This window comes from Mustela nivalis (genome assembly GCF_964662115.1).
Source record: "Mustela nivalis genome assembly, chromosome: X".
Taxonomy (NCBI): Eukaryota; Metazoa; Chordata; class Mammalia; order Carnivora; family Mustelidae; genus Mustela; species Mustela nivalis.
The window spans coordinates 1,823,289-1,848,707 of NC_139040.1; the positions used below are offsets into that span (position 1 = coordinate 1,823,289).

General features: G+C 55.4%; 1 protein-coding gene and 1 long non-coding RNA gene across 6 annotated transcripts in view; both read right to left on the reverse strand.

The window, feature by feature from the left end:
• Positions 1 to 17,414, reverse strand: part of ZNF185 (zinc finger protein 185 with LIM domain) — a 53,065-nt gene extending 35,651 nt beyond the window's left edge. The window contains exons 1-11 of one of the 5 annotated variants that reach the window (XM_082716922.1): positions 17,261 to 17,414; positions 6,243 to 6,321; positions 6,014 to 6,149; positions 5,636 to 5,701; positions 4,029 to 4,067; positions 3,851 to 3,928; positions 3,208 to 3,297; positions 2,424 to 2,510; positions 1,856 to 1,939; positions 1,521 to 1,559; positions 804 to 887 (exon numbers count right to left, since the gene is read on the reverse strand). In XM_082716922.1, coding sequence (XP_082573048.1) covers positions 804 to 887; positions 1,521 to 1,559; positions 1,856 to 1,939; positions 2,424 to 2,510; positions 3,208 to 3,297; positions 3,851 to 3,928; positions 4,029 to 4,067; positions 5,636 to 5,701; positions 6,014 to 6,149; positions 6,243 to 6,276 — 737 coding nt within the window. In that variant the 5' untranslated portion in view covers positions 6,277 to 6,321; positions 17,261 to 17,414. Of the gene's footprint in view, positions 1 to 803; positions 888 to 1,520; positions 1,563 to 1,855; positions 1,940 to 2,423; positions 2,511 to 3,207; positions 3,298 to 3,850; positions 3,929 to 4,028; positions 4,068 to 5,635; positions 5,702 to 6,013; positions 6,150 to 6,242; positions 6,322 to 17,260 lie in introns of all 5 variants that reach the window. The other 4 variants (XM_082716921.1, XM_082716924.1, XM_082716923.1 and 1 more) reach the window with 4 other exon arrangements.
• LOC309856038 overlaps positions 1 to 25,419 on the reverse strand; it is a 1,055,650-nt gene that overhangs the window by 465,756 nt on the left and 564,475 nt on the right. The gene's annotated exons all lie outside the window — the stretch shown is intronic.

The following is a 25,419-nucleotide window of genomic DNA, read 5'->3' on the forward strand; positions in this document are numbered from 1 at the left end:
ACTTGAACTGGGGAGGGGAGTAGGGGCTTGCCGGCAAGTGGACTAGGCTCAGTTCACTGCAAAGTACAAGGAACTATTGCTTGCTCTCTGTTTGTGGACAAGCGAGCACTGTCATGTGCGCAAATGCTCAGGGCTCAGAAATCAGAGCAAATCAGGGCCCCCTCTGTAGTGACATCCCCAGTGCTCAGCCTGCTCTTGCCCTGGCGTTCCAGTCCCAGACCCTCCCATATGACTGGCTCACAGGCCAGAGCCAGCACACAGCACCCACCTGGGCTCCCAGCTCCCTGCAGGGCTGGGCAGACTCAGCATGCACTCAGCTCCACCTCCAGCGGGGCTGTCAGAGAAGGCAGCTGTGAGCGGGGCTGGGGACTGTGGAGCCTCCTTCTCCAGAGGAGGCGCTGGGCATGGTTGGCAGGTTGAACTTGGACAACTTACAATAGAGGTCTAAACAAGCCCAAGAATGACAGGGCTAAGACCATGATGGTAGACCCTGTCAAACCCTAAAGCTCGTGCTTTTGTCTTAAGATGTTGTGGCTGCCATTAGGTTAAGTTAACACAGATAAGCATCGAACAGACAAGAGTGACATGCTGTCCCTGGACATCAGGCTGTTGTGCTCCGTTCAGCCCTAGAGCATCCAACCACACAGACTCTTACTGATTTCTGTGCCCATCTTGTCACTGGGCACATGGGGACACTGACCCTGAGGCCCTGCAAGGTGGCGACCCAGCAGAAGTCCCACCGTGACACGGGCAAGGCAAGCCGGCAAGCCCCCAGCCCCAGGCAGAGATGAGTGGTTCATTACCTGCTTGAGCCAGGAGGGAAACTTGCTAGAGCAGGTGGGTCTTGGCTCTTCTCAGAAGGCCTGTCCTCATCCACCACCTCAACCCTGGGGACAAGAAGAGAAACAGATGCACTGCTTGTCCCCTGTGGTGTGCTCAGCTGAATAGTGTGCCTCCAAAATTCATGTCTGCCTTGAACCTGTGAACGTCAAGGGTTGCCTGTGGTCACCAGAAGCTGGGAAAGAAGCCTGTGACATGACATCCCGATCATTCCCTGTGAGCCCTGTTCACCCTGCAGGCCCCATCTCCAGCATCACTGTCACTTCCAAGGGCCTGGCCAGGCAGAGGCTCCCAGTGACAAACCTCTGGACCCCAGCCCAATAAGGCCTCCTGCCACGGCATTGTCCAGCCTATCCCTGGCTTCAAAACTTCAGAGGCCCTTGGAAACTCTATGACTCTGTTAGGGGTCAGGGCCCTAGCCCTGTTAGCAAATGGAAGTTTCCAGCCACAAGCTACATTCTGCTGGCCAGATCCTGCTTACACAGAACTGGCCGTTGAAGCCCCCAAGTGCCACCGCAGCCACCTAGTTGCTCACCGGGCCTTTCGACAGAAGCCACCAGCCCCTCACAACTCCCCACTCTAGGCCTGCCTTCCACAGAGCTCATACTCCACCCCGGCTGGCAGGAGACCTTCTCTGTAGCCAGCCAGAAGCTTCCAAGTCTTCCCTTGCCGGCATTTACCTCTTCGCAATGAACGGGGCCTGCATCTCCTGGGGAGGGCTGCTGAAAAGCGAGCAGAGAAGGCGACGTGTTGGACAGAGCCCGTGGACAGGTGACATCATGACCCCTCTGCTTTACAGGGACCTGGTCTCTGCCACTAGTCCTGCTGGCAGGAGCCGGCCCTCTCCATTTTCCAGAAAGTACATCGAGAATCCCAGAAGGTCTGGATAGGAGGGTTCTCTCAACCAACCCCTCCCTAGCCAAAGGAACCCTGGAGCCCTAAGGGGAGGGAAGCCGGTCGGTACCTGGGCCGGCCCAGAGCCAGGCCCCGCCGTGTCTCCCGCTGTGTGACTAACCTGGTGCTCTTCTTGGCTGCTGACAGAACATAGGAGTGCTCGCGGGGAGCCGTCTTCCTCACCACACTGCTTGCAGCCTCCGACCTGGGGTGGCACAGGGTTAGGGTTAGACTCACTGTGCCAGCATAGCCAAATTAGCACCTGCTCCCAGAATTTACAGATGAGGAAACTGAGGCACAGGGAGCTTTCGTGACTGTAGAGACCTCCCAGGGGCAGGGCCTATTTTGGTCCAATTTGCGCAGGACCCTTTCTAACAAATTGATATAAACTCCCAAAGCACCTTCCTCCCTCCAGCCTGTCTGCCCACAGTGGAGGCTTCTCACAGACCCTCATCTCCTAGGTTTTGCTCCATAAAAGGTTCATAAGAGGGTTTTCTGAGCTGGCCCAGCCCTGAGTCGGTGGTTCTGGGAGTCAGTAAATGACACCTGCTGCTGGTCAGCCACTTCTCCAGTATGATCCCGTACATGCTGTGCATTTCGTCGCCTCAACTGGCGCAATTCCTATGTCACTGGTCCACGCAAACTTGGGCCTCTGCCCTGCCCGTGGGATGTCGGGTGGGCACCGTTACCTCCGTTTCTGCTCATCAGATGAGAAGGGTATCTCCTCCTCTTCAGCGGCCCCCGAGGCTGAGCTACGCCGAACGTTGTAGGGTGCCCTGGGGGAGGGGAGGGGCGGAGGTGACGGTCGGTTGTGGCCCCTCCTCCCGCACCTCTGCCCATGCTCTCCTCTGTCCGCGGGCCAGCCCTAACCATCCCTCAAGACCCAGCTGAAGCCTCTCAACTCTCACATCTCCTTCTCCAGAGAGATTTCTGGAGAAATTTCTTAGAGAAATTTGTCCACAATCCCCCCTCCCTGGGCGCATTGTGGGGGGCTTCTTTGACAAGGGCCAGAAGGGGAGCCCAGAAGATTTATATCCAAGAAGCCACTCAGATTTCTGCACAAAATGCCAATAACTGATAGGCTTCCAGGACCATGAGCATGCTTGGGGTCATCAGGCCCCAGTCCAGCCTAGCCTGAACTCCAGAGGGGTGCAGAGGCATGTCCAGAATACAGAGCCAACCAGCAGCGGCCACAGCCATGAGCCATGACCCCTTCCGCAGACCCACTGGTCCCTTCAATAAGCTTCTTTACAGTCCTTGCTTCGCCTCCGATCGGAAGTGCAATGTGTACAGCTGTCCAGCCTTCTGGGGTTTGTCACTCTGTTGGTAAGCTCCAGGTCACAGTGGCAGCCGGCAGCGATGTCAGGGGCCATGCGGAGACGCGAGCAACCAGCTGCCCTCAGCAGACCCGGTGTTTGGTGTTTGGGCTGGTCCTTGGAGGAAGCCGAGCTAGGTCTGCAGTTACATACTTACAGCTTCTTGTAATCCTCAGTGGTCATCTTATAGCCAGAGGAGGACGGGCGGGGAGGTCCAGCAGGAGTGGCTCTGAGCAGACCGGTTGCACTGGAGAGGAAAGAAGTTTCCATGTGCCCACTCCCAGGTCCCGTCTTGCTTCCAAATCTGCCCACATGGCCCAGGAGACATGTGGTTAGGGGCCTTTCCTCTTTTCTCTCACCACCCTGAGCAGGGCAGCCCTCCTGCCATAGGTAGGCCCAAGCCCCTTAGCCCTGCCTCTCTGACGGGGTCCAGGTTCACCTTGACACTGGGGTGCTCTGACGACGTGTCACCTCAGTCTGCCAGGAAAGTACACAGCTCAGTGCAGTCAGCCAGCAAGTCAAGGCTGGGAAGCCCTCTCAGCCTCCTCCCTGTGTCTCTGCCCCGGCGACTAGGGCCAGTCAGGATCTCCCAGAGGCATGGCTGCTGGGGAACCCAAGTGTCAGACTGGACCACACATCCACCTGGAGCCTTTCTGTCCCAGCACTGCTACCCAGGGCCCTGACCCATGGAGGTAGAGAACTGCCACCTACCAGCCCTCCTGCCCGCCCCTTCTTACTGAGAGGAAGAATCATCTCTGTGCCATGTGCTTGGCATACTCCCTCACCCCATGGACACACACCTTTTTGGAGCTCCGTTGGCCTTGGGGTAGTGCTGCTGGGGCTGGCACGAGCTGTCTATGGGCCTGGTGAACACTCCCCTAAAAGAAAGGCCAGAAGAAGTCCAGTGAGTCCCTGTGAGAAGCCAGGGAGTAGTGCGGGCAGGCATGGGGAAGTGGGCAGGGTCCTGTGGTCACCTACCGGATGATATAGCCAGTGGGAGCCCTTGTGCTTGGAGGCCTGCCAAGGGAAAGGAAGGTATGAGGTGAAGCAAAGATGCCCTACTTTGTCCTGCACCCAGAGAAAGCAGAGTGGATAGGCCACTGGGTGTCCCAGTGCGGTCAGAGTGAGGACAGCACGAGGGGCAGCCACCCGTTCACCCACGCCAGGGTGCCTGTTCCGCTCTGCCCATTTCTCGTGCTCCCGCGGGAAAGGTACTTATGGCTGATTCTTCCAGAACTGGCCCAGAACGGTCCTGGCTCACACCGAGTGAAGGTGTATTTCATGGCTGAGCGTTTCCTGGCTTGCCCGGGCCCAACAATCCCATGAGAAAGAGGTCATTTGGGAGTGCGGACAGAGCCCGCTCACCCTCTATTGTCAGAACCAGAGGCTCCATGACCTGACATCTCTGCGCAGCCTCCTTTGGGGAGGCTCGTGAGGGTGAGGGCCCCAGGGGTAGAACTGAAGCCAGATGCCCCTCCCTTCCTGCTCCTTGGGGCTTCCCTCCTCCAGCCCCTGAGATGCCCACATCACAGTCTGGATGCTCGTCTGGGGTTGGAGGGCGCGACTGGAAAACAAGCAGCGCGCGTGCTGGGTGCCTCCTCCGTGGGAGCAACTGAGAGGCAGGGACAGAGGACAAGGATTCGGCAGAGGAGTTTAGTGCTGGAGCAGGGGTGGGGCGGTGAGTCTAGGGGAGCCCCATGCAAGCAGGGGGGAAGGGCGGCACAGACCCTGTCCTCGGTAGGGACAGCCTCCTGGAAGTGACAAAGTTGCAAGGACACTTGGGGTGGGACCTGTCCCCCATGTAGCCACACGTACATTTTTGGTTGAAATACCCATGCCTTGGAGAGAATGAGAGCCAAAGTTTAATAGACTTTCAGGTACCCCTGCTCTAGGCCCTGAGTCATAGTCCCAGGATATGCTTTCCAAATAGACCTCCAAACAGAAGCCCTGGGCGAGACCCGCACCCCCCAAAGTGAGCAAGTGCCCCAGTGAGGAGACCGTCTTGGAACCGTCCTCAGACCTTCAGCAACCTTGCCGATGGCAGCGGTCACAATGCATAATTCTCTTTTATAGTCTTCTCTCTCCTTGGGTCATGCCTGTGTTCCCTGCTAAGATGTCAGTTCCCTGAAGGGAGAGCTGTGTCCTCTGTGGTTACCGACTCAGTGAACAGGGGTGATGGGCAAGTCCATAGTTATCAGGGGCAGCCCTGGGACTCAGGACCAAATGTGTGCATCTCCTCTCACGTGCTGATTACCAAGTGTCGTCAGCAATCTGGGCTCCAGATGGGAGAGAGCCATGTGTGACTCTCAGCTGCCTGATCCCCTGAGAGATGTTGTCTCACCGCCTACGGGGGCTTCTCCGTGTCCAGTAGACAGCCGGAACCATGGAGGCCCATGAGGCAGCCAGCTTCAAGGTCACACAGTAAGGCCAGGCACCTGAACCCAGTGACTCCTGCATTCCCTCTCCCAAAAGCCTGTCCTTCCTGTGGAGTTGAAATGACTCTGACATCTCTTGGGCTCCTCCTTCTCCCCTGAAGACTGCAGCATGAGGTCCCCCCCACCAGCCATCTGGGCTCCCCCTCTTACCTGGCCTTCGGGCCTTCCCCAGCTGATGAAAAGGATGTGGCACGACTCCGACCAGAGGGCAGCTCTCTGAGGAAACAGGACTTGTGAAAAAGGGGCGCCCGACCATCCCAGAGGCTGCCTGTTACGTCAGTAACCTGGCCCACCATTCGCATCGCACCTCCGCCTGCCGCAGGCCTGCGTGGACACGCCCACGCAGCAGCCAGGGCTTTCCCGCCCTGTGACTTCGCTCAGGTCCGGCCTCAGCGGGTTGCTTTCCCATGCTCCGCCCTCCCCAGCTGGCCTGTGGCCACAGGGCCAGGCCGGGGTCTGCGTGCTCGGAGTCCCTCAGCAGCCCTGGGTGCTGACAGGCCCCAGCCCAGCCCACGTTTGCCGGCTTACAGGGTGCGGCCCTCCGAGTTGCCCTCCGAGTCGTCCTGCTTGGTGATCCAGCTCTTGTCCCCCTTGAGCGTGGTTCGAACCTTCATCTGCTTGAGGACATTGTTGCGTTCCTCCTCGCCAGGTGGTAGGGGCTTCCCTGGAAGAGGCGAGGCCAGGCAGCCTCAGAAGAGGAGCCCAGCCCCAGAACCGCGAGGCCTCCCTCCCAGTTCCCCCAGTCTGCTGCTCTCACCTTTAGCGCCGCCTCCGAGAGCTGAGATACTCATGGTGCTCGCTCTGCAGATCCCGTCTCGGCTGATTCGACTGGGCTCCTGCGGGCAAAGGCAAGCACACAGTCTGTCACTTCATCATGCGGTCCCTGACACACCAGGGCCGTCCAGACTCCTTGTGGCCCTGGGAAGCAAGAGCTGACGGAGTTCTGGGTGGTGGGCAGAGGTCAGGGAGTGAGCACACATTGGATCTGCCACTGTCTGCCCGGAGCTGCTTCCTCTCTCCAGTCTGCCTCAGTGCCCTCATTTGTAAAAAAGTCTACCCTTCAGTACTGCTATGAACGCAGAATGTTTCTGCAAATGCCTGGCACCACCTGGCACAGCAAAGATCTCAGGGCAGTTGGACAGGAGCCAAGCAGCAGGGACTGTCAGCCTGTCCTCGCTGGGCGAGAGGACTCTCAGTGGTCTTCAACCAGCACAAGCCCAACCTGAGAGTGTGCTGCTTTCTTTCTCTTCCTCTCTGTATTCGCGCCCTGCTTCCCTCCTTGCCTCTTCTCCGTCCTCTCGCCGTTGCTTCCCTCATGTGGCCAGTGAGGGGTGGACCACGGTGGTCGCTCTCGGAGGCCTTCACAGCACCATGAAGGTCTTTGCCCCAGAACGGGCTGGGGTGAGGAAGCTGCCTCTCCAGGCAGGGACTAGCGCTGTGCTTCAGGGAGAGGGAAGGCCCATAGGGTGAGTTTAATCCCTGCCCCAGCCTGCCACAGTTGGCACAGGTGGCACAGTTGGACCTGCCACAGTGGCACAGTTGCAAGCGGGCATGATGAGAAGGAGGGGCTGTGGCTCTGCCACAAGAGCCCTGAAGCCGGGACTCTCTCCTCTCAGGAGTCTGCCACCCTCTGGGCCTCACCAGGGCCAGGCCCAGAGAGGCCGGACCCTGCTGCCAGCTGGCAAGCCCTCGACGTGTTTCCTTAGAGGTCAGGGGCGCTAAAATAGGGAAGGCAAGGGCCAAGAGCAAACCAAATTTGCCGCATCAGCAAGAGCTGGCTTTCCCATAAAGCACACTGGATGAGCAGCCCAGGAGGCCCCAGCCTGCCGCGTGCCAGGAATGGCACCTCATCACAGTGAATGGCAGCCCCACTGCCCAGCCCCTGACCAAAGCTGCCACGTCAGAGTTCTGCTGAGCAGAACTCATTCCAGAGGTGATCCTTGGACCTCAGAGGTCCAACTCTCCCATCCCAGCAGCCCGTGGAGTCACCCTACTGGGCAGGACACACAGACAGAGTTGCCACCTGGGATCTCAGCCCCTCAGTGTGCTGGTGCCTCTGACTGACTGTGAGACCTTGAGCAAGTCCCTCACCTTCTCTGGGCCCCAGCTCAGGGCCTCCTACTGCTGAGTCTTTAGGTTCCTTCAGGAAGTTCTCAGTTTCCCCTTGACAAACCTGTGGCCCACACTGCCTAGAAGTTTTCTGCCCAAATCAGAACAAACCAGGCACCTCCAAAATTAGGACACATGTACACATATGCAGGATGACAGAGACAGAAGGGCCCACAGAAACTCACTGGCCAAAGGGACAGAGACATGTGTAAGAGTCCACAGCAAGGCGGAGTGGAGTTGCTTCGGGTCCCATCTTTACAGCTAAGACCCCAATCAGAAGACTCAAGGCTTATTGCTCCCACTTCACCATGCAAAGAGCGGGGCTGGTGTTGCATCTCAGAAGTCAAATGTCCTTCTTTGATAGGACAATAAAACTGAAAGAGGGAGGAAATGAGTCTTCCCATGGGATTGAAGAAGGCAGCTCCTTGGACCAAGGAGCCTTTAAAATGGACAGATGGACACATGAGGTTTGAATTCATGTCCCAGCTACAGAGCTGGTTTTTCCCTCCACCTCACCACTCCCACCTTCCCCCTCCCCACACAGCCCTGGACCCCTTTCATCTGTTCCCAGACTAGACCTGCTCCCTCTACCAACCTCAGCAAGGGCAGAGCCGAGGCACCCCACCTCACACGCCAACACACACCCTGCACTGAATACCAGCACTGGAAGCTGGCAGGAGCCATTCTTCTGACTAACCCAACACTCCTCCCAGACCTACCATCCCCTTCATCCCCAATCAATGGACAGTCAGAAAAACCCTCACTACAGACAGGCATCTCTCATGCACTGTTGGTGCATGGGTCAATGGACACATCTTTTCATAGGATACATCTCTATATGTATTGAATACCTTAGCAGGGTAAGACCACTGGTCCTTCAGCTCTCCATCACAACAAGCTCTCCTAAGGACGCAAATGAGTAAGCAGAATAAAGTATACTAGAGGGGTGGCATCCCAGCATTGAGTAAAATAGTGAAAATCAGGCAATAATACAAATTCGCAACAGTCATGTTTAAATATATTCTGATCCATTCATCATTCAAGCAAATACTAGGTAGTCATTACAAATGATACTGACATATAATGATATTTAACATGCCTTCATGTTTCCTTATATCAATAAGTGAAAGAAGCTTAAAAAAAAAAAAAAGGCATGTAGGGAGCGACTGCGTGGCTTAGTCGATTAAGCGTCCGATTCTCGGTTTCAGCTCAGGTCATGATCTTAGGGTTGTGAGACTGAACCCTACATCGGGCGCCAGGCTCAGAGTGGAGTCTGCTTGAGATTATGTCTCTCCCCCTCCCTCTTCCTCTCCCCACACTCTAAATCAATAAATCAATAAATCAATAAATAAATAAATAAGATCTTTAAAGAAAGTCCATTACAGTGCACAGGGAAAGAAACACCTGAATGGATATATACCAAAATACTCTGCTCTTCTGTATTCTACTTTTCCTATAATGAATGTGCATTGCCTGTGTGATAAAGACTAAACAAAACAGTGGTTTAAGCAAGTGACATGGGAGCTGGGACTGCTTGGATAGCCAATGATGGATCTCAAAAGCTGATGCCACGTGAGCAGTGCTGAGGAAGGACGGGGAAGTGAGGAGAGTCACGGATGCAGCGGGGAGTTCTCTCCCTCCCTCAGGGTAGACATCCTGGGTAGGGGCGGTGTGCCCTGGGCCTATAGGGACCCTCTGCGCGGCTCTGAGCCGAGCCTTGTCACCTGCAGGCACACACATGACGTCCTTTAGGACCTTGGGTCCTCTTGGCCCATAGCTCACATGGGGGAGAACAGGCAGGTCCCCACACCCACGTCCAGTTTTCCTCTTCTTCTGGGTACTTGGGCTTCTTTCAAACCCTTCTAGGCCCCCCTGGCATATGATACCTGCCATCCAGAAGGGCCAGCTGGCCTGACAGCTCACATCTTTGCTTCTCATCCCTAAGTGGCTTCACATGGCTGTGGCATCGTCCTACTGTCTGGGCCTCCATTTTCCCATCTGTAAAGTGGTGCCAAGCCACCAAGCACATGGATCTACTCATTGGGTCTCATACTGGTAGGATACATCTAAGCCAGAGCATGTGTCATTGCCTAGAATGTGGTGCCAGCTCTTTTCCATCCCATAGTTTGGGCGTTACAATGCTAGTGGCTGTTGTCAGGACAGCCAGTCTGTGTACACTTCTAGTACTACAGCTCCTGTTTCGACCTTGATATGGAGAAGTCTCCCGGTACCGTAGGACCTGCCATCTTGCCCTGCTTAGGAACAGTGGCTTATCTGCCACTTTTCACCCTTGCTTTCCCTCATAGAGCAACTCCTTGTGCCAACTCCAAGCAAGGTGCCACAGTCAGACCACACCAGCCTGTCCCAAGGCAGCTCAGGACCAGGTCCACATCCCCTGAGCAGTCCAGGCCACCTCAGACACCAGATGGCCTCCAGCCCTCCCTCTTGGCCCTTCACAGCCTTCTCTCTAAGCTCCCACTGCCTGCAGATGCTTACTGGGACCACCAGGGGGGGCCTCCTTAGCAAGAAGGAGTGGGGGAGATGGGGACAGGCCCTTCCTGACAGAGATGGCCTCCAGATGTACCTTCCTCCCTACTGCTGAAGCCTCTCAAAGGCTTTCCCGCAACCTCCCAGGAAGGGGCCTCTGGCCCTGATTAGATAGAGAGAAGCAAAAAGCCAATGAAAGAGTGCAAGGAGCTTGCTCTCCCCAGGCCACAGCAAGCCTGGCGTGGTCAGGGAGTGGAGGTGGAGCTGATGCAAGCAGGAGCTGATGCGGGCAGATCAGCAGGAGGGAGGGAGCCAAGGAGTTGGAAGAAAGTGACGCCAATGCTTGGCTGATGCACAGGAGACAGAGATGGCGAGAGAAGCAGCAGGAGGAGGGGCATCCCATCACCCCACAAGGACAGGGCGTGCTCTGCCTCCAAGATGAGAAGACTCATTTAGAGAAAACGTTCTGGAATTGCCACCCTGCTTGATTTTCCATGTCGTACATGCCTCTTTTCTCAAGCAGGCTTTGGTGTCTTTGTGGCTACGTCCTTGCCAAATGGCCTCAAGCCCCAGCCCAGGCAGCATCTCCCAGAGGAGCCTTCAAGTGCCACAGCTCCTTGGCCAAAGAACACAGCCTGGTCCCAGTCTCCACCGCGCTGCACTAAAAATGTCTGAATTTCGCACTAGCCTGGAAGGAAAGGGAACCATAGGAGAGGAAGAAAGCGTAGAGAAACAGAGCCCACCTCAGTCAGACAGCACAGCATGTGCCCTGGTGGCTGTCTCTGGCCCCCAAGTGTCACCCTCCCAGGAGCCTTGCCAGGCTGCCCCAAAACTGACATGTCCTGTTCCACCTCTGCCCCCCGTACAATGGGACAGGCTGGCTTCTTCCAGACAATTGGGCGAACACTAACAAGGGGGCAAGGCTGCTGGGCCTGCGAATGTATGCAGCCCGGCCCTTGGTCCCACCGGCCCACCCCAGCCCTGGGGACTGTGGCCTGGGATCTTTGTGCCAAGGGCTTGTGTGAAAGAAGACAGAAAGCTGAACAAGTGGCTGGCTGGGGACTGGGGGAGTGCTGGACAGCAGGCAGAGACCTCCTAGGCAAAGTGGAAGGGAAGAGGAACAAAACCCCTTAGCTTCACACGTGAAGGAGCCACAGCCAAAGGACACAGGTGTTGGGGCTTGTCTGAATGTGTGTGTGCCAGGTACTGGCCATGGTGAGCAAGCACGAGCGGGCACACCACAGACAGAAGAGCAAGGGGCAGGACTTCTTCCCCAGAGGTGAGTTTTGACCATCTGTACCCAGAGGGCTGAGAGGGAGCCCGGCTGTTTTCCCTATGCATACCAACTTTTTGTGGGCCCCATCCCTGGCCAGCAGGAGTCACATGCAGTTCTGTCTTTTGGAATCCGAGCCCACAGCTCAACTCTGGGTTGACCCTTTAACTGTAACTCAGGGCTTGACTGAGGAAGCAGTGGGTTAGGACAAGGGGTTGCCCACATAGTCAAGCGAGTGATCAAATACAGATGTGGCAAATGACATATACACGAAGGTATCAAGGCCAACTTCAGGCCACATTTGAGTAAAATTCTCTCTGAGAACTTTCATGGGGCTCCAAAGCAGGGAGCCCTAATAGAGGGACAGCCCATAATCACTTCAGCAAAAATGTAAGTGCTCCCATCCGGTCATGAGGGAAGAGGTAAAATGATGACAAGTCCCCTGTCGCTCAGCAACTTGTTCCTAAGACGGGTAAGATCAAGTTCATCATCAGTTCTGATGCCAGTTCTAAGATGCCAGTTCTGATCATTCCACTGGGCACTGTTAGGCAGTCTCCCAGAAGACAGCTGGCCTGGCAGGAAGGAGACTCCTTTCTCCCATGGAACCTTGGCTCCCCATCACTGGGTGAGAGAAAGGCCCGGAAAAAGAGATGAGTGGAGTGAGACCACAGGCTGGATATAGCACGGAGCGTGAAGGGGCCAGGGATGCCAAAAGTCAGGGAGTTTGACCCCCCCCCCCATACTGGGTGTGACCCTAACCCAATCCTTTCTGAAGGTACTTGGCCTAATGTCTACGTTTAGACCCAGGCCAACACTCGGGCAGCCAATGGCTGGAATGATCAAATATTTTCTGAAGCAGCCTCCTGTGGCCAGGTCTCACGATGGAGGACATCCTGATTCTCAGTCTCGGTGTCTGGCCAGAGGACAGTACACAGACAGCTTGCTTTCCTCCAGCAGGGCCGGGCTTGTGCTGCCGCTCCAAGGATTCCCAGCAGCCCTCCAGGAGTAGGGGGCCCTTCGGAGGCCGGCCAGAGCGGTGGCTGCGTGGCTGGGTTGTGTCCGAGCTCCCTACCCCCAGCCTGCTGCTGAGCAGAGTACCCGGGGACTCCTGCATGGAGGCTAATAGGGCAGGAGGAAGGAAGCGCACCAGCCGGAGGAGACTTGGATCACGGAGGCAAAGATGTAATGTGGAAAAAGAATGTGTGTGTGTGTGGGGGGGAGTATTTGTAAATGTGCTTTACAGGTAAATGACTTCTACATGAAAGTCTGGAATTTCACCTTCCCGCAATCCACCCCCAACATCCCAGAATCTAGACTTCTCGGCGTCAGTGCTGGAGCGCCCTGGGAGGCAGCTGTCCGAGGGTCTGAGGGAAGCCAGCCCTCTCCAGAGACAATGAAGAATTCTAGCCCCAAAGGGGCGAAGGGAGCCCATGGCTGCCTGTTCCCCTTGCAGGCCTGGGATTTCTCCTGGCTCTCCTGTGCCCATTTTCTAGTTGTCTACAGGCTAGATACAATGACTGCTTGGGGTGACAGAGCCATTTCAGAGGTGGCTTAGCCTCAAGGGCCAGCAAGGGCTTCTGGGCAGGGCCCTCGGACATGCGCTGTGGAGGCCAGGGGCCTGGGCAGGGCCAAAATGGCGGGGAGAGCGGAGCCCATGAGGTCTCGCTCCAAACAGAACCCCTGGCTCCACCTCCCCTGCCACAGCGTGGGAAGGGGCCCAGCAAAACGGTACGAGTCCTCCTTCGGGACCTGAGCAGCCTCTGTCCTCCGCTCCCTGTACCCTCGAAGCCTGGGAACCAAGCCGGTCTAAAGCCTATCACAGTGGGGCAGAGATGCTATCCCTGTCTGCACACAGCCACAGGGGCCGAAAGGGACTCAGCGGTGATGGAGCCCAGCCCCAGCTCAACCAACTCCCCGCTCCCTGTACCGTCACTGCTGCCACCTAGTCAGCCTTTGCCAGAGCAGGCTTGGTGACAAGGAAGTCCCCCCCCACTTGCCCCTAACGTTGGCCAAAGAATTCCTTTTGTCCTCCTGACAGGTGAGTAAAGCTCACCCAGCCCCGCCTCCCACCCAGCAGAGCTCCAACCCTCCCCAGCTGTTTTCTCCCCTTCCTGTCCCGCCCACACCCAGTGTCCTGAACTCCACCCTCCCATTATCAATGTCCCCATTTTTGATAAGAATATGGAGACTCGGAGAGGAGAAAGCATTTGCCCAAGGCCACAGTTTCATTTATTCAACAACCATTTATGGAAAGTTGGCAGCCAGGCTGGGTGCTAGGCAGACAGACAGACAGCCAGCCAGGAACCTACAGCTGCCCTTCTAGGGCATTGCCAGAATGCTGCATGTCCCCAAGGAAGTGCCCATGGCTCAGGCCTTCCCAAAAGAATGAAAGAATGAGTAGGAACTCAGCAGGCAGAAGTAGTGAGACAAATCCTGGGTCTTTGTTTTTTTAGTCTAAACCGGGCACAGCCTGATGTAAGCCTTTTCACCCATTCTCGTGATTAGAACCCCTTGTAACATCAAGCTCTCTGGAAAACTGACGTAGTCTTTAAAAAGTAGTGCGTGCGCTGAGCCAATGATCACAGGAACCAGATGAAGGGGTCCAAGGCCAGGACCATCAGTGACAATCTGTGGCAGCACGGGACCTGCCCACCACTGGCCCCAGAGGCCACGTCTCCTCTCTGACCCGGGACATGGCCACAGGGCCCCAGAGCCACCTCTACCATCACCACCAATGGCTCCACTTCTTGGCTCTCTCTTGAAGTGGGAAGTGAGCATCCCATGGGAAAAACCTAGATGGTGCTCCAGAAAGTGACCTCTGGGTCCCTCTAGAATCCAAAACTCCTGGGACATGTGCTTAAGCTGTATGTTCCTGCCTCCCCACATTAAGAGTTTGACAATGGGCCTCTTAACTTTTCGTTTTTCAGATCCTTCTCTGCCCAGACCTGTCCCTCCTGCTTTCCTACCCCTCCACCTTCTCAGTTCTCAGTCAGTGCTGTGCCCCAGCACCCAGCACAGGCAAGTAATCAGCAAACACCCAATGAGTCTCGAGCGAGTTCCCTTCCATGCCTCAGTTTCCCTTTCGGAAAAAAGACCTGACACTAGACCTGCCCACTTTCTGACCTCTCCATGGCCACTCCTCAACGAATGTTACTGTCACACAAGTGTCCCTAAAGAAAATCCTCAGAAGAGTTCACGACAAATAATTTAACTGTGGTAGACACTATACGCATCATTGGGACAGACCAGCAGTGATTTTTTAAACCGTTTTTCTTTAGGTGGGGAGCCCACATGCCTCCCAGCCTGGCCCAACCTCCCCCCAGGGGACACTGTGGTCTTGGCTCCCTTCTGCAGCAGTGACAAAACCGAGGCCTCCCCAGAGGTTGTGTGATCTGCTCAGGTTTGTCCCACCGGACGGTGGCTGAACTGGGGTTCGAACCCAGACTGGCCTCTGAGCTGCTCTCTCACCACTAGGCTGTTCCAGCACACACTAGTGTGTTCCAGCACACACTCGACGACCATTCATCTCCTTGCTCCGCTTCCTGAGCTCCCGCCAGCTCAATGACTCTCAGAAGCAACGATGCCTACTTCCCCCAGTGCGGTGCCCTTGTCCTGCCAGCCAGGTGCCTGCAGCCAGTGGAAATGAATGCGGAGGCCCTGATGATGTTCAAAAGTCTGGGCCACCACGAGGCTGCTCTTCAGAGCTCTGAAGTCCTGGGAAACAGCTCTCCTCTTCTCCAGCCAGGGTCCCAGCCCATCCCAGGAGGGCCGGGCTGGGGGGGGGCAGCCTCGGGGCTCAGCAAGCAGAAAGCAGGCCGGCGCTATGCATGGGCTGTGGCTCGAAGCAAGATCCAGACCGAAGGGATCAGTCCCCGGGGGAGGCCAAGTGTGGAAGGAAGGAGGCAGGCTTCCAGCTTCCAGAGGACACTGAGCCAGATTTGGGACTTTTCTTGGCATGAGACAGGACGGTTCAGGGACCAGGGCTGCTACATGTTGGGAGGATGCTGGGGCACCAGGCAGAAGCACAAGGGGTGCCAGGCGTGCTGAGGGAGGCTGAGGTGAAACACGGGCCGCCCCTGAGCTCACTGCCCTCAGGTGGGGGACGGTCTGAGATCAGGACTCTAACTGAGGAGGAAGTGAGGCAGACACTTTTTTCCCTACTGAGTTGCTGTCCATCTTCCAAGCCAGACTGTCACTCCTTGGGGCAAGGCCGACATCTGACTCCTCTCCAGGCCGCCACTGCCCGGCTCTGGGTAGAACATATAGGGGCTTGGGAAGAGCTGCCTTTGGTTTTTCAGGAATAAGAGAGAGGCTAGACTCATGCAGCCTCAAAGGATATGGAGACCTTGACCTGGCAGCTGCTGATTTCCTCACCTTGCTTCCAAGCCCTCCTTCTCCAAGAAGCCTTCCCTGACCCTCCGAGTCAGAGTAGCTTGTGTTTATACCACTCAGAGCTGCAGCACCCAGTATGGTCACGGGCCACCTGTGTCACTGAGTTGTGAATAGCCAAAGGTTTGAAATGTACGCTGAGTGCTGCTCTGGGGACCTTCCACCAGTTTTCCACAGCTGCGTGTAGAGCCCCCAGGCAGGCCAGAGCATCTGAAGTCCTGGCCAGGAAGGCACAAGGGCCGAAGCCCATAACTGGTGGAAGGAAGGAGGAGGGCAAGGGAGGTGGATCTGCTCCTTCCCATCTGGGATGGCCCAGGGGTAATGAGACAAACAGCGCAGGCACCAAGGCCAGCCAGCAAGCTGGCCTCTGGTCTGTGCATCTGTGTCCTGGCTAGATGCTTCTAAGTGGCAAGCAGGGCGTCTGAGCCGGCCCCTGGGCTGCCCCTGATTTTTCAGATGGGGCAGTGGAGGCCTTGGAAAGGTAGGACCATCCCCTGCCCCCCCTTCCACCCAGACTTGCCCTGCAGCATTAGGTGAGCTGGTGAGGAGGGAGCAGGAACCCAGAGCCCTTCCCCGCTGCCCAGCCTAACCAATCAGCGCCTGGGACCCTGCTTCCTGTCCCCAGCCAGGTACCGTGACCAGAAATATAAAGGGCCATGAGACTGAAGCTAGAGTGGGTCCAGATGCGGGATGGGGTGGGAGGGGGCTCCCTCAGGGTTCACAGAGTGTGATCCTTAGACGCACAGCCTTCCACAATGTCAAAGCTAAGGACAAAAGGCTCAGGGAGAATACAATTCCTACCACACGTCAGATGTTCCAGAGCCCAGTCCCCAGTCACACTGAACTCATCTGGGCCCCCAGGAGGCCTGGGTGGGAGGAGGACTGATGTGTTCCTTCCTTGGACTGACCGAGCTGCCCAGGTGCCCCCAGCTCAGAAGTGGCAGGTATCATTCTGCCTTTCCAAAGAGGACAAGGCTCTTGGCTCCCCTGCTCCCCTCCAAACAATTCGGCCACAGAGCCTGTTGATAACACCCGGTGACACTTGATTCGGCGCCTTCTGTCTGGGACAGCTACCTTTCTGGTAGCCTTCCAGGAGGTTGCCCCGAGGCGAACGCATCCTCATGGCAAGCAACCCCCCAGCCTCCGGCTCTCAGTGCTCTTACCTATGAAATGGACATGTGAACTAGCTGATCTGAAATGTCCTGATTCTTTTGCCTGCAGATCAACTCTCAGAGCACCCTGGCCCCAGGCCAATCCCTCTTTTCCAGAGATGACTTCTTTGCCTCTCTAGGTTAGTATCTTTGCTTACAGTGAAAAACCAGTAAACCAAGTGCCTTGCCTCCCTGGTGGAAGCCCAGGAGGACTGCGTGGAGCGGTTGAGGATTACGGAAGGGGAAACTGAGGCCCTGAGCCTTTCCTGCCACCTGGCTGGCCATGGGCCAGGCGCCCCCCCCCGCGCCCCCCCCCCCCCCGCTGCCTCTCCACGGGCCGCGCCAATGGCGACTCGACAGCCCTACCTGGCACAGGTGCCCAGCTCGCGGGGCGGGCAGAGGGTCGGGCGGGCAGGAGGCGCGGGCTCCCTCAGGTGGACAGCGCCCAGCCGGGCCGGGCCGGGCCGGGCCGGGGCGGCTGGTGCGGGGCAGCGGGCGGCGGGTGCAGCGAAGAGCGCGCAGGGCAGCGAGGAGGCGCGGACTGGGCTCCACCCGCAGGAGAACAAACAGGTTTGCACCGGCGCCCAGTGCCTCGCCCCTCGCCCCTCCCCTCGGCCGGCCCCCTTCCCCTGCCCTGTCTTGGGGTAGGTAGATGCGCCTGGCACATTCCGCACATTCTCCCGCCAGTGTCCTCGGCCGGCCCGCCCCTTCCCAGCCCCGCCCCGCGGGGCTGCTGGAGAAATCAAGGCCGGGGCTCCCCTCGCCGAGCCCAGAGCAAGCTCCAGAAGGCTCTGCCACGGTGGAGAACTTCCAGACAAATTCCTTCGGGCTTGCGGCCCTAGGCCGGGAGGTCTCGGCCGCACGAAGGGCCCCGGCGGCCTATTAGGCCCCTGCCCGCCCCCGACGGGATCCGGCCCCCACTAGGGCGAATGACTTCCACAGATGCTGTGGGTTAATGCTGTTGAGAACTACTGTTCCTAGATCCATTTTACAGATGAAAATCCCAGACAGGGTCGGGGAGGGGGGGTCGGGGGCCCAGAGGCTGAGGTCATACAAGAAGTCCCAGAGGCTGGGAAGGAGAAGAGTGAGGGGGCCGGGCTCACCGGAGGCACCAGGGAAGTTCGCCCCCTGGAAGGCCATGCTTGGAGCACCCAGTCAGCAAGCAGGGCCACCTCACAGGGGACACATCCAGACCCCTAGGGCCAGTGCAGTTTGATAAGTGCCATTCATTCAAGACACTGAAAGACACTGACTCATGCTTAGAGAATACTTGCTAAGTACAGGGCTCGGGGCTCCGGGCTAGGAAGGAGGAAGCATCAGAAGAAGCCCCAACCCTGCCTATGGCTGCAGGCAATGCCTCCGATGCGACAGTTGGCTAATGTGGGCCTATCAGGACGACGGGCTCAAGGCTAGGTCCCCAATGGCCTCCAGTGCATAGACTCCCGTGCACACCCACTGCCACCACCTAGTCCAGACACCTGCAACTCTCAATGGCTTCCCGTTGCTCTCAGGATAAAAGCCAAACTGTAAGGGGGCCCAAGGAGATGTGGTGCAGATCCAGCCACACTCCCCTCCTTCTGCCTTTTGAATCGATTGCAAGTCCTAGTCATCTGAGCCGTCACTGGGGCACAGAGACAAGCACAAGGGGTCAGAGAGGAATTGCAGAAGGCGGGGATTGAAGGGTGATTGAAACTCTGGAAGTATTCTCATTTTCTCTTCCTCGGTTTTGTCAGGTGGGGAGGAGATGACCCTGTGTCCGTGTGACGACGTGTGTGGGGATGGTGACGGGGGAATTATATATAAAGTCACTTTGGTTCATCTGTCTCTTGCCAGTCAGCATTTTTCTGCTTCCAGTCTGGTGACCAGCATCGAACGCCTTCCCATCCCCAACCTTGGGCTGCTGGTGGCCATGGATTTTGCTTGGCATCGTAACTCCTAAATATACCCACTGTATGACCTAAGGTGTGTCACATCCTCTTCCTGGGCCCCCTTCCCTTTCAAAAAGCCCTAGCTTAAAGATGTGGAATGTGGAGGGCAGAGTGATGGGATAGATCTAAGGGTGAAGGAGAGGGTGGCCCTTGCCTCCCAAGGCGCGGGCTCCCTCAGGTGGACAGCGCCCAGCCGGGCCGGGCAAAGGGCAAGTTTGGTCCAGAGCCGTAAGTGTGGGTGGCTCAGCTAGGAGCACCAGCACAAGTGGGGTCCAAAGACAGCAGTGGCCACTCAATGAGGGCTGTCCTTGGTTGGGCTGCCCTGGGGCCTTGAGCTCTTCCCATGTCCCAGGTGACTCAGCCCTTACCCAGGCCAGATATGCCACAACAGCACCAGCCTTTCGTCCACTCCTCCCTCCCTCCCGGGCTGCCAGGCCCTTCAGCTGATCTCGCCCACAAACGGGTTTGACTCGAATGGTAACTGCCTTGCCCTACCCTGCCCTGCCTTGCCCACCTGTTCACTGCCCCAACAGAACCCCCCCCAACCCCTGCCAGGGCCACCCCCAGCCACCTCAGCCAGGCTTCAAGGCCCGGCCAACCTCATCAGCCTCTTCTTTGACTCCTTGTCCTCACAGACCGGGATCCAGACACACCAAGTACTTCCACAACACTGTACAAGATGTGTTATTTGTAGTGACCTTCTATCTACTCCTAGTCCCAATATTGGCTTCTTTATGAACTTCACCTTGGCCTACAACTTGAGGGCCAAGACCCTGTGGCTGTTGGCTGCCTCCAGACTGGGCTCTACCCCTGCTGGGCTTGCAAGGCAGAGGCAGGAGAGGACACGTGACAACCTCTCCGAAGCAGGGTGGGGGGGGGGGCGGTCACAGCCCATGAGCAGGCAAGAAGACAGATTCTTCTAGGAGCCTAGCTTGAAGGCAAGTAGGGGGATAAGTGGCTGTGTGGAAGCAACTGGCCAGCAGTACTCCTAAGCGCTACGGAGGCTCCAGGGCCGGGAAAAAACTCCAGCAAGCCAGTGTAGCCAAAAAGTTCCCAGGCTCAGGAAGGGGGCTGATGGGTGGCGCTCTGAAAGCTGTCAGGCCCCAAAGCCCCAGCACAGCGTCCTCATATTGGAGGGGACTGGAGACGAAACCCTGACCCAGACCCTGCCCAGACAGGGATGGCATCTAGCTGAGGCCACACAGGCGGTCTGAAACCAATCTAGGACTAAAGCCAGGTCTCCAGTTACTCTGGATGGAGCCCCTGTCACTCAGGTTCACGTGTGGGGAGGCCCGGGCTCCTGTTTGCACCCTAATTCCCTTCTTCCCTCCCTCCTTCCAGGGCTCACCCTGCTGCCTCATCTTCCTAAACTCTTCAACCAGTTTCCACTTGCTGGGTGACTCCGCCAGCTCCAAGCAGGGTGGGTCGCCTGAGGCCAGGGGTCCCCAGGCATGGCTGCACTCATAGTGGCCCCTACGGAGCTCTGAACCTGCAGGGCCAGACCTCTGAATCTGTAACCAGCTCTCCAGGTTCCTGGGAGCTGATCCAATCTGTCTGTGAGACCCCGCCTGCCCAGTCTTGCCTTTGAGGAGCCCCCGCCCTGCCCTCAGCCTGTATTCCCAGCTATGGGGCTGGTCCCCTTCCCTGGCACAGATGTATACTCTCACTCACCAAGTGTCCCCTTTGGGCCTCCTGTTCCCCACCACACTGCCACACCCTCCACCCACTTAGAGACCAGTCAGACCCAGTCCTGTCTTGGAGCAGCTCCGAGTCTGATGGGAAAGGCAGACCAGTTCAGTTCCAAGGGATTTCTTGCTCTGTGGGCAGTGGCCCTACTGGGAGCAGGGAGATCAGGCCATGCAGGTCAGGGCCAACTTGACATCTCCCACCCCTATAGGCTGGACTGTCCAGTGCTTTTGACTAAGTCCAAGAAACACTCTGCCATCAGTTTTGGCCTATGTGACCTGATACCCCAGAACTCAGACTGCTTCTCGTCTCTGGCTCTGAAGCAGTCCCAGGCCAGGCCCCCAGAGCACGAGTGCACAGGCTGAGCCAAGGCCTCGCTGGCAGATAATCCTCGCATGCCCTGAAGAATGGCTTTTTGCTGCTTTAAGAATCATCCACAGATCGGAAAAAGAATGTTCTAATTGGAAAACCTCCCCGCCATGGTTTTCCGGAGTTTTAGTACAGTTGGCCGGCAAGGAGGCTCCAGGGATGAGGAGGAGACAGTGGGCTCCCTGCCCAGTGCCCCTTTATCCCCAAGCTCAGCTACTCTGGGCAAGGGGCCATGCTGAGGGTCCCAGCGACAGGGGAATTTGGAGGCTGTCTGGCCCTGCTGAGAGCCCCTCCCCCAAGCCAGCCCCAAGCCCTGCCCCTTAGAGGCCCTGCTAATGCCCCAGAAGCAGCCCAGACTCTCAGGACCCACTTGAAAGACTGATTTCCACTGCTCTGTGAGTACTGGCCCAGAAGAAAAATGGCGTGGAAGCTACCACCTGCTCAAAAAACAGGAAGGCCAGACTTGGTGTTGGGGTGTGTGGAGAGCCTCTGACATGACTGGTGTTCTGGGCTGGAAGACCTGGTGGGGGGGGGGGGGCGTGGAGATGCAGGCTGCAAGGGAAAACTGACCTCGGAACAGCTAGGTCTGTGTGGCAGGGATCAGAACTCTCACTCAGGGACCCTGCTAAGCTTGGCCAGGTTAAACCACTGGCCAGTAGAGCTGAGCCCCCAGCAACCTGTGGGTCTGTCCAGCTCCAAGAGTTTCTGATTTGTTCTTTTTGGTTAAGCATTCCCTCGCACTTGGGAAATGCCTACCTGGGAAGGGGAAATGCAGGGGATTCTTGAAACTCTTTTACACAGGCAAGCCAGGTCACTGTGACTCACCTCTTTCAAGGTGTATGCTTTCCTATTAGTCTTTTCTGGAAACCTCCCTGAGTGCTTAGCTGCCTTGATCTCCTCAAGAGAAATAGCCTTTGAGACACTGGATGGGAGAGTTCAGAGACTGCCTGAGCAGGGTCAAGGAGCGGCTGGCCAAAGCCCTCGTGGGTGGAAACTCACATCTCAGCATAGCAAGAAGGGTCTGGCTCTCATCACAAGGGATCAGGAAAGCCAGGATGTGGGGCATATCTGTATCCTGTTCATTCCATTTGGCCCCAGTAACCTGTACCTGTACCTTGACCAAATGGCTCTAGGCTCCCTGGCATCCCTTCCTTCCCAACCTGCCCAGTGGTGACTCTGTGGCCTGCAGCTCCTTAAGCAGCACATTTCTCTAGAGCTTCACTAGCCATTAGAGTGGCCACTGACTGTATGAGGCTACTTAAATGTAATTGATCACAATGGAATGAAATTGAAAATCCAGTTCCTCAGTCACGATTGCCATATCTCAAGCACTCCATAAGCACATGTGGCTAGCTGCTCCTGTACAGACCGAACTTTCTGTCTTGGATGGTGCCACTCTAGCTGCTCCACTTCTCCTTAGAAGGAACTTCTCCACTTCCTCCTTAACTGAAACAAGTCTCCCTGCATCCCCACCCTATAGATGCTCTTCCTTCTCCCACACCCCATCTACCTCTAGACAAACTAGTCTGCCCTGGCATGAAAAATTCTCCTTCACAGGTCAGGCCAACTGGCTAACACACCATCCAACATTCAGGCAAGTCTTCCTACCTGGCTCATCCTGCTTTTCCACTGAGATCACGTGGATGTGAGAAAGTGACCGGGAGGTGGAGTAGTTAAGTGTGTAACTTCAGCGCCTGTGCCTGTGGACCATTCATCACCACCTTTCAGGCCTCCTGGTTCTTTGACTTTGACATCTTTGAAGATCTTGTCAGTTCCACTCAGCCTCCTCTTCCAGCAGGCACAGCCTGTATCCTGTCACCTCTGGAAGCTTCCACTTTCTGACCCCTACCTCCTCTCTTTCTAACAGGCTTGTTCATAGACTTTTGAGGAAAGATAGTGACTATCTTTCCAGATCACAGGGAACTTCCCACCTGTTTGCTCCTCTACTTTTCCCCCATCCATTACCTTTTCCTCTGCTTGCTTCTCTCCCTATACAGCTTAGAGACAATGGCCCATCACTTTGACAACTCTCTTGTCGACATCTGAATATCCTTTATTGTACTGTCCCTCAGTCACCTCTACTTGACATGGCATCAGATCTGGACAAATGCCTTCCCCAAGGCAATCATAGTGCTGGCAAGGTCACACAACTATGCAAAATAGTATCGTTTCTGGATCTTTCCCATCTCACATTCACAAGGACAGCCCTCTTTGTAATTATCCCTTATCTCTTTTGTATCATTTGGAGCATTCCCATCAACACTAAAAAATAAAAGAATCTTCCTTAAACCTACTCCCATCTGCAGTCCGTGTCCCTTTTCTCTGCTTCTTTGCTGAGCAAAACTCGGTGAAAGAGGTGTCTAGGCTCACTATCTCTACTTCTCCCACTGCCTCATAAACCCATTTCCATTTAAGATTTCAACCCTAACACTCTCTTAAAATGTTGTCAAGGCTACAAATGATCTCCATGTTTCCAAACCCAGTGCTCACATCTCTGCCCTTGATTATTAACCTTTTAATCATGGTTGATCGCGCCTTCATTCTGGAAAAAAACATGCTGCCTTTGGCCTCCCTGACACTCTACTTATCTGGAGGTATTGAAGGTTAGGAGCACAGCTTCTGGATCTAGACTGTCTAGGTACAAATCCTGGCTGTGCCAATGAATAGCAGTGTGACCTGGGCAAATTATTTGCCCTCTCTGGTTTCTATTTCTAACCTGTACAATAGAGGTGAGAAAGCCAGCACCTGCCTCCTGGGGTTGTAAAGGTTACATGGAAAGTACTAAAAATAGAGCTTCTTACATGGAAAGATGCTCAATGAAATCACCATATGGCTGTGGGTGGGGCTTAGGACATGTTACCCCAAAGCATGGCACCCTGGTATATTGAATATTTTAAGATGAAAGAATTTGAGAAGACGGCATAAGCAGAAAGCTTTCCGACCTTCCCCTTCTCCCTCTTGCCACCCTTACTCCCTGAAGCAGATCGTAAGACCCTCATGTGACAGTGCCCTCCCCATGTGCCCTCCCTATATACCCTGAGGAAAACAACGCCCAAAGGGTAGGGGATGTCAAGAAGTATCTGAAAAAACAGGTCCTGCTAAATTCCCTTGCAGTTTACTGCACTTAGCTCCAAGTCTTTATCCTACCATATCTTTTCACAACTTTCCACTCTTCACCAAACCTACTATGAAAACAGGTTTAACCATTTCTTCGGGTTTTTGCTTCCTTAGGAAGGCTCCCATGTCACATAAAACTTTTATTAAATAAATGTGTATGGTTCCCTCTTGTTAATCTGTGTCAGTCTAATATTTAGATCCAACCAAAGACCCTAAGAGGAAACCTTTTTCCTCCCTTTCGATGTCTAAAGGTTGACTCAGACTAAACATGTTCAAAGATTTATTTATTTATTTGACACAGAGAGAGCGCATGTATGCTCACAGGCAGGGGGAGGGGCAGAGGCAGAGGGAGAAGCAGGCTCCCTGCTGAGCAGGGAGCCCAATGTGGGGCTTGATCCCAGGACCCTGGGATCATGACCTGAGCCAAAGGCAGCTGCTCAACGGACTGAACCAGCCAGGCATCTCCCAAACGGAACGTGTTCAAACAGATCTCCATGCCCTCCAAATCTCTCTTCTCCACGTCTTCCTTCTCTTCTTCAGTTGCATCTCCCAGATGTGCAGGTCAAAGGACTAGGTGGTTAACTTGATTTTTCTTCCTTCCCTCATCTCCACGTCCAATCAATCAGTAAGTCTTGATTGCAGCTCTACCTTGAAAATATACCCAGACCCTGCGTCTGTCTGCCCACTTTTACCACCACCACCATGTTAAGCTAAGCCAGCGTTCTCACTCACCTCCTCCATGTCTCTGAGCCTCCACCCTTGCCCTGGGGCATCTATTCGCCACAAGTCGTCCAGAGCCATGTCCCTGTATGCTCTCAATCTGAGTGAAAAGGTAACTCCATTCACCCAGCTGTCCCAGCTGGAAACTGGGGTGCCATTTGAGAATTCTCCTTCCTTCTGCCACTCCAAGACCAGTTAAGTGTCTCTTCCCTGACTGCCCTTCTGCCCCAGCACTCACTAGTCTGTAAAGTCACTGTCTGCTGTCTCTTTCCTTTCTTCTTCCTGGTTGTGGTAGGAAACACGTCTCATGCTTGGGCACATAAGAAGTACTTGCTAACTGAATGTGGGAAAGGATGAAGGTTAATTGCAAGTGCAGTGGATGATCAGGGAGGGGTAGATTTCATATCAGTGGATTAAAAGTGTATCATTCGAGAGATGATGTTGGAATAACTGGCCATGTGGAAAAACAAGCTGGATTTCCTATCTTGCACGCCACACTGAAATAAACTCCAGATGGCTCAGAAATTTAATGTAAAAAAATTGAAACCATAAAAGTACTAGAAGGAATCCTGGGGTGTGGATGGCCTTTCTAAGTATGTCATGAAAACCAGAAATCATAAAAGAAAAGAGAGAGAAATTGAAAACCTCTGTATGGCAAAACTCACTAGAACTGTCATTAGGCAAATGACAAATGAGGAAGAGTTA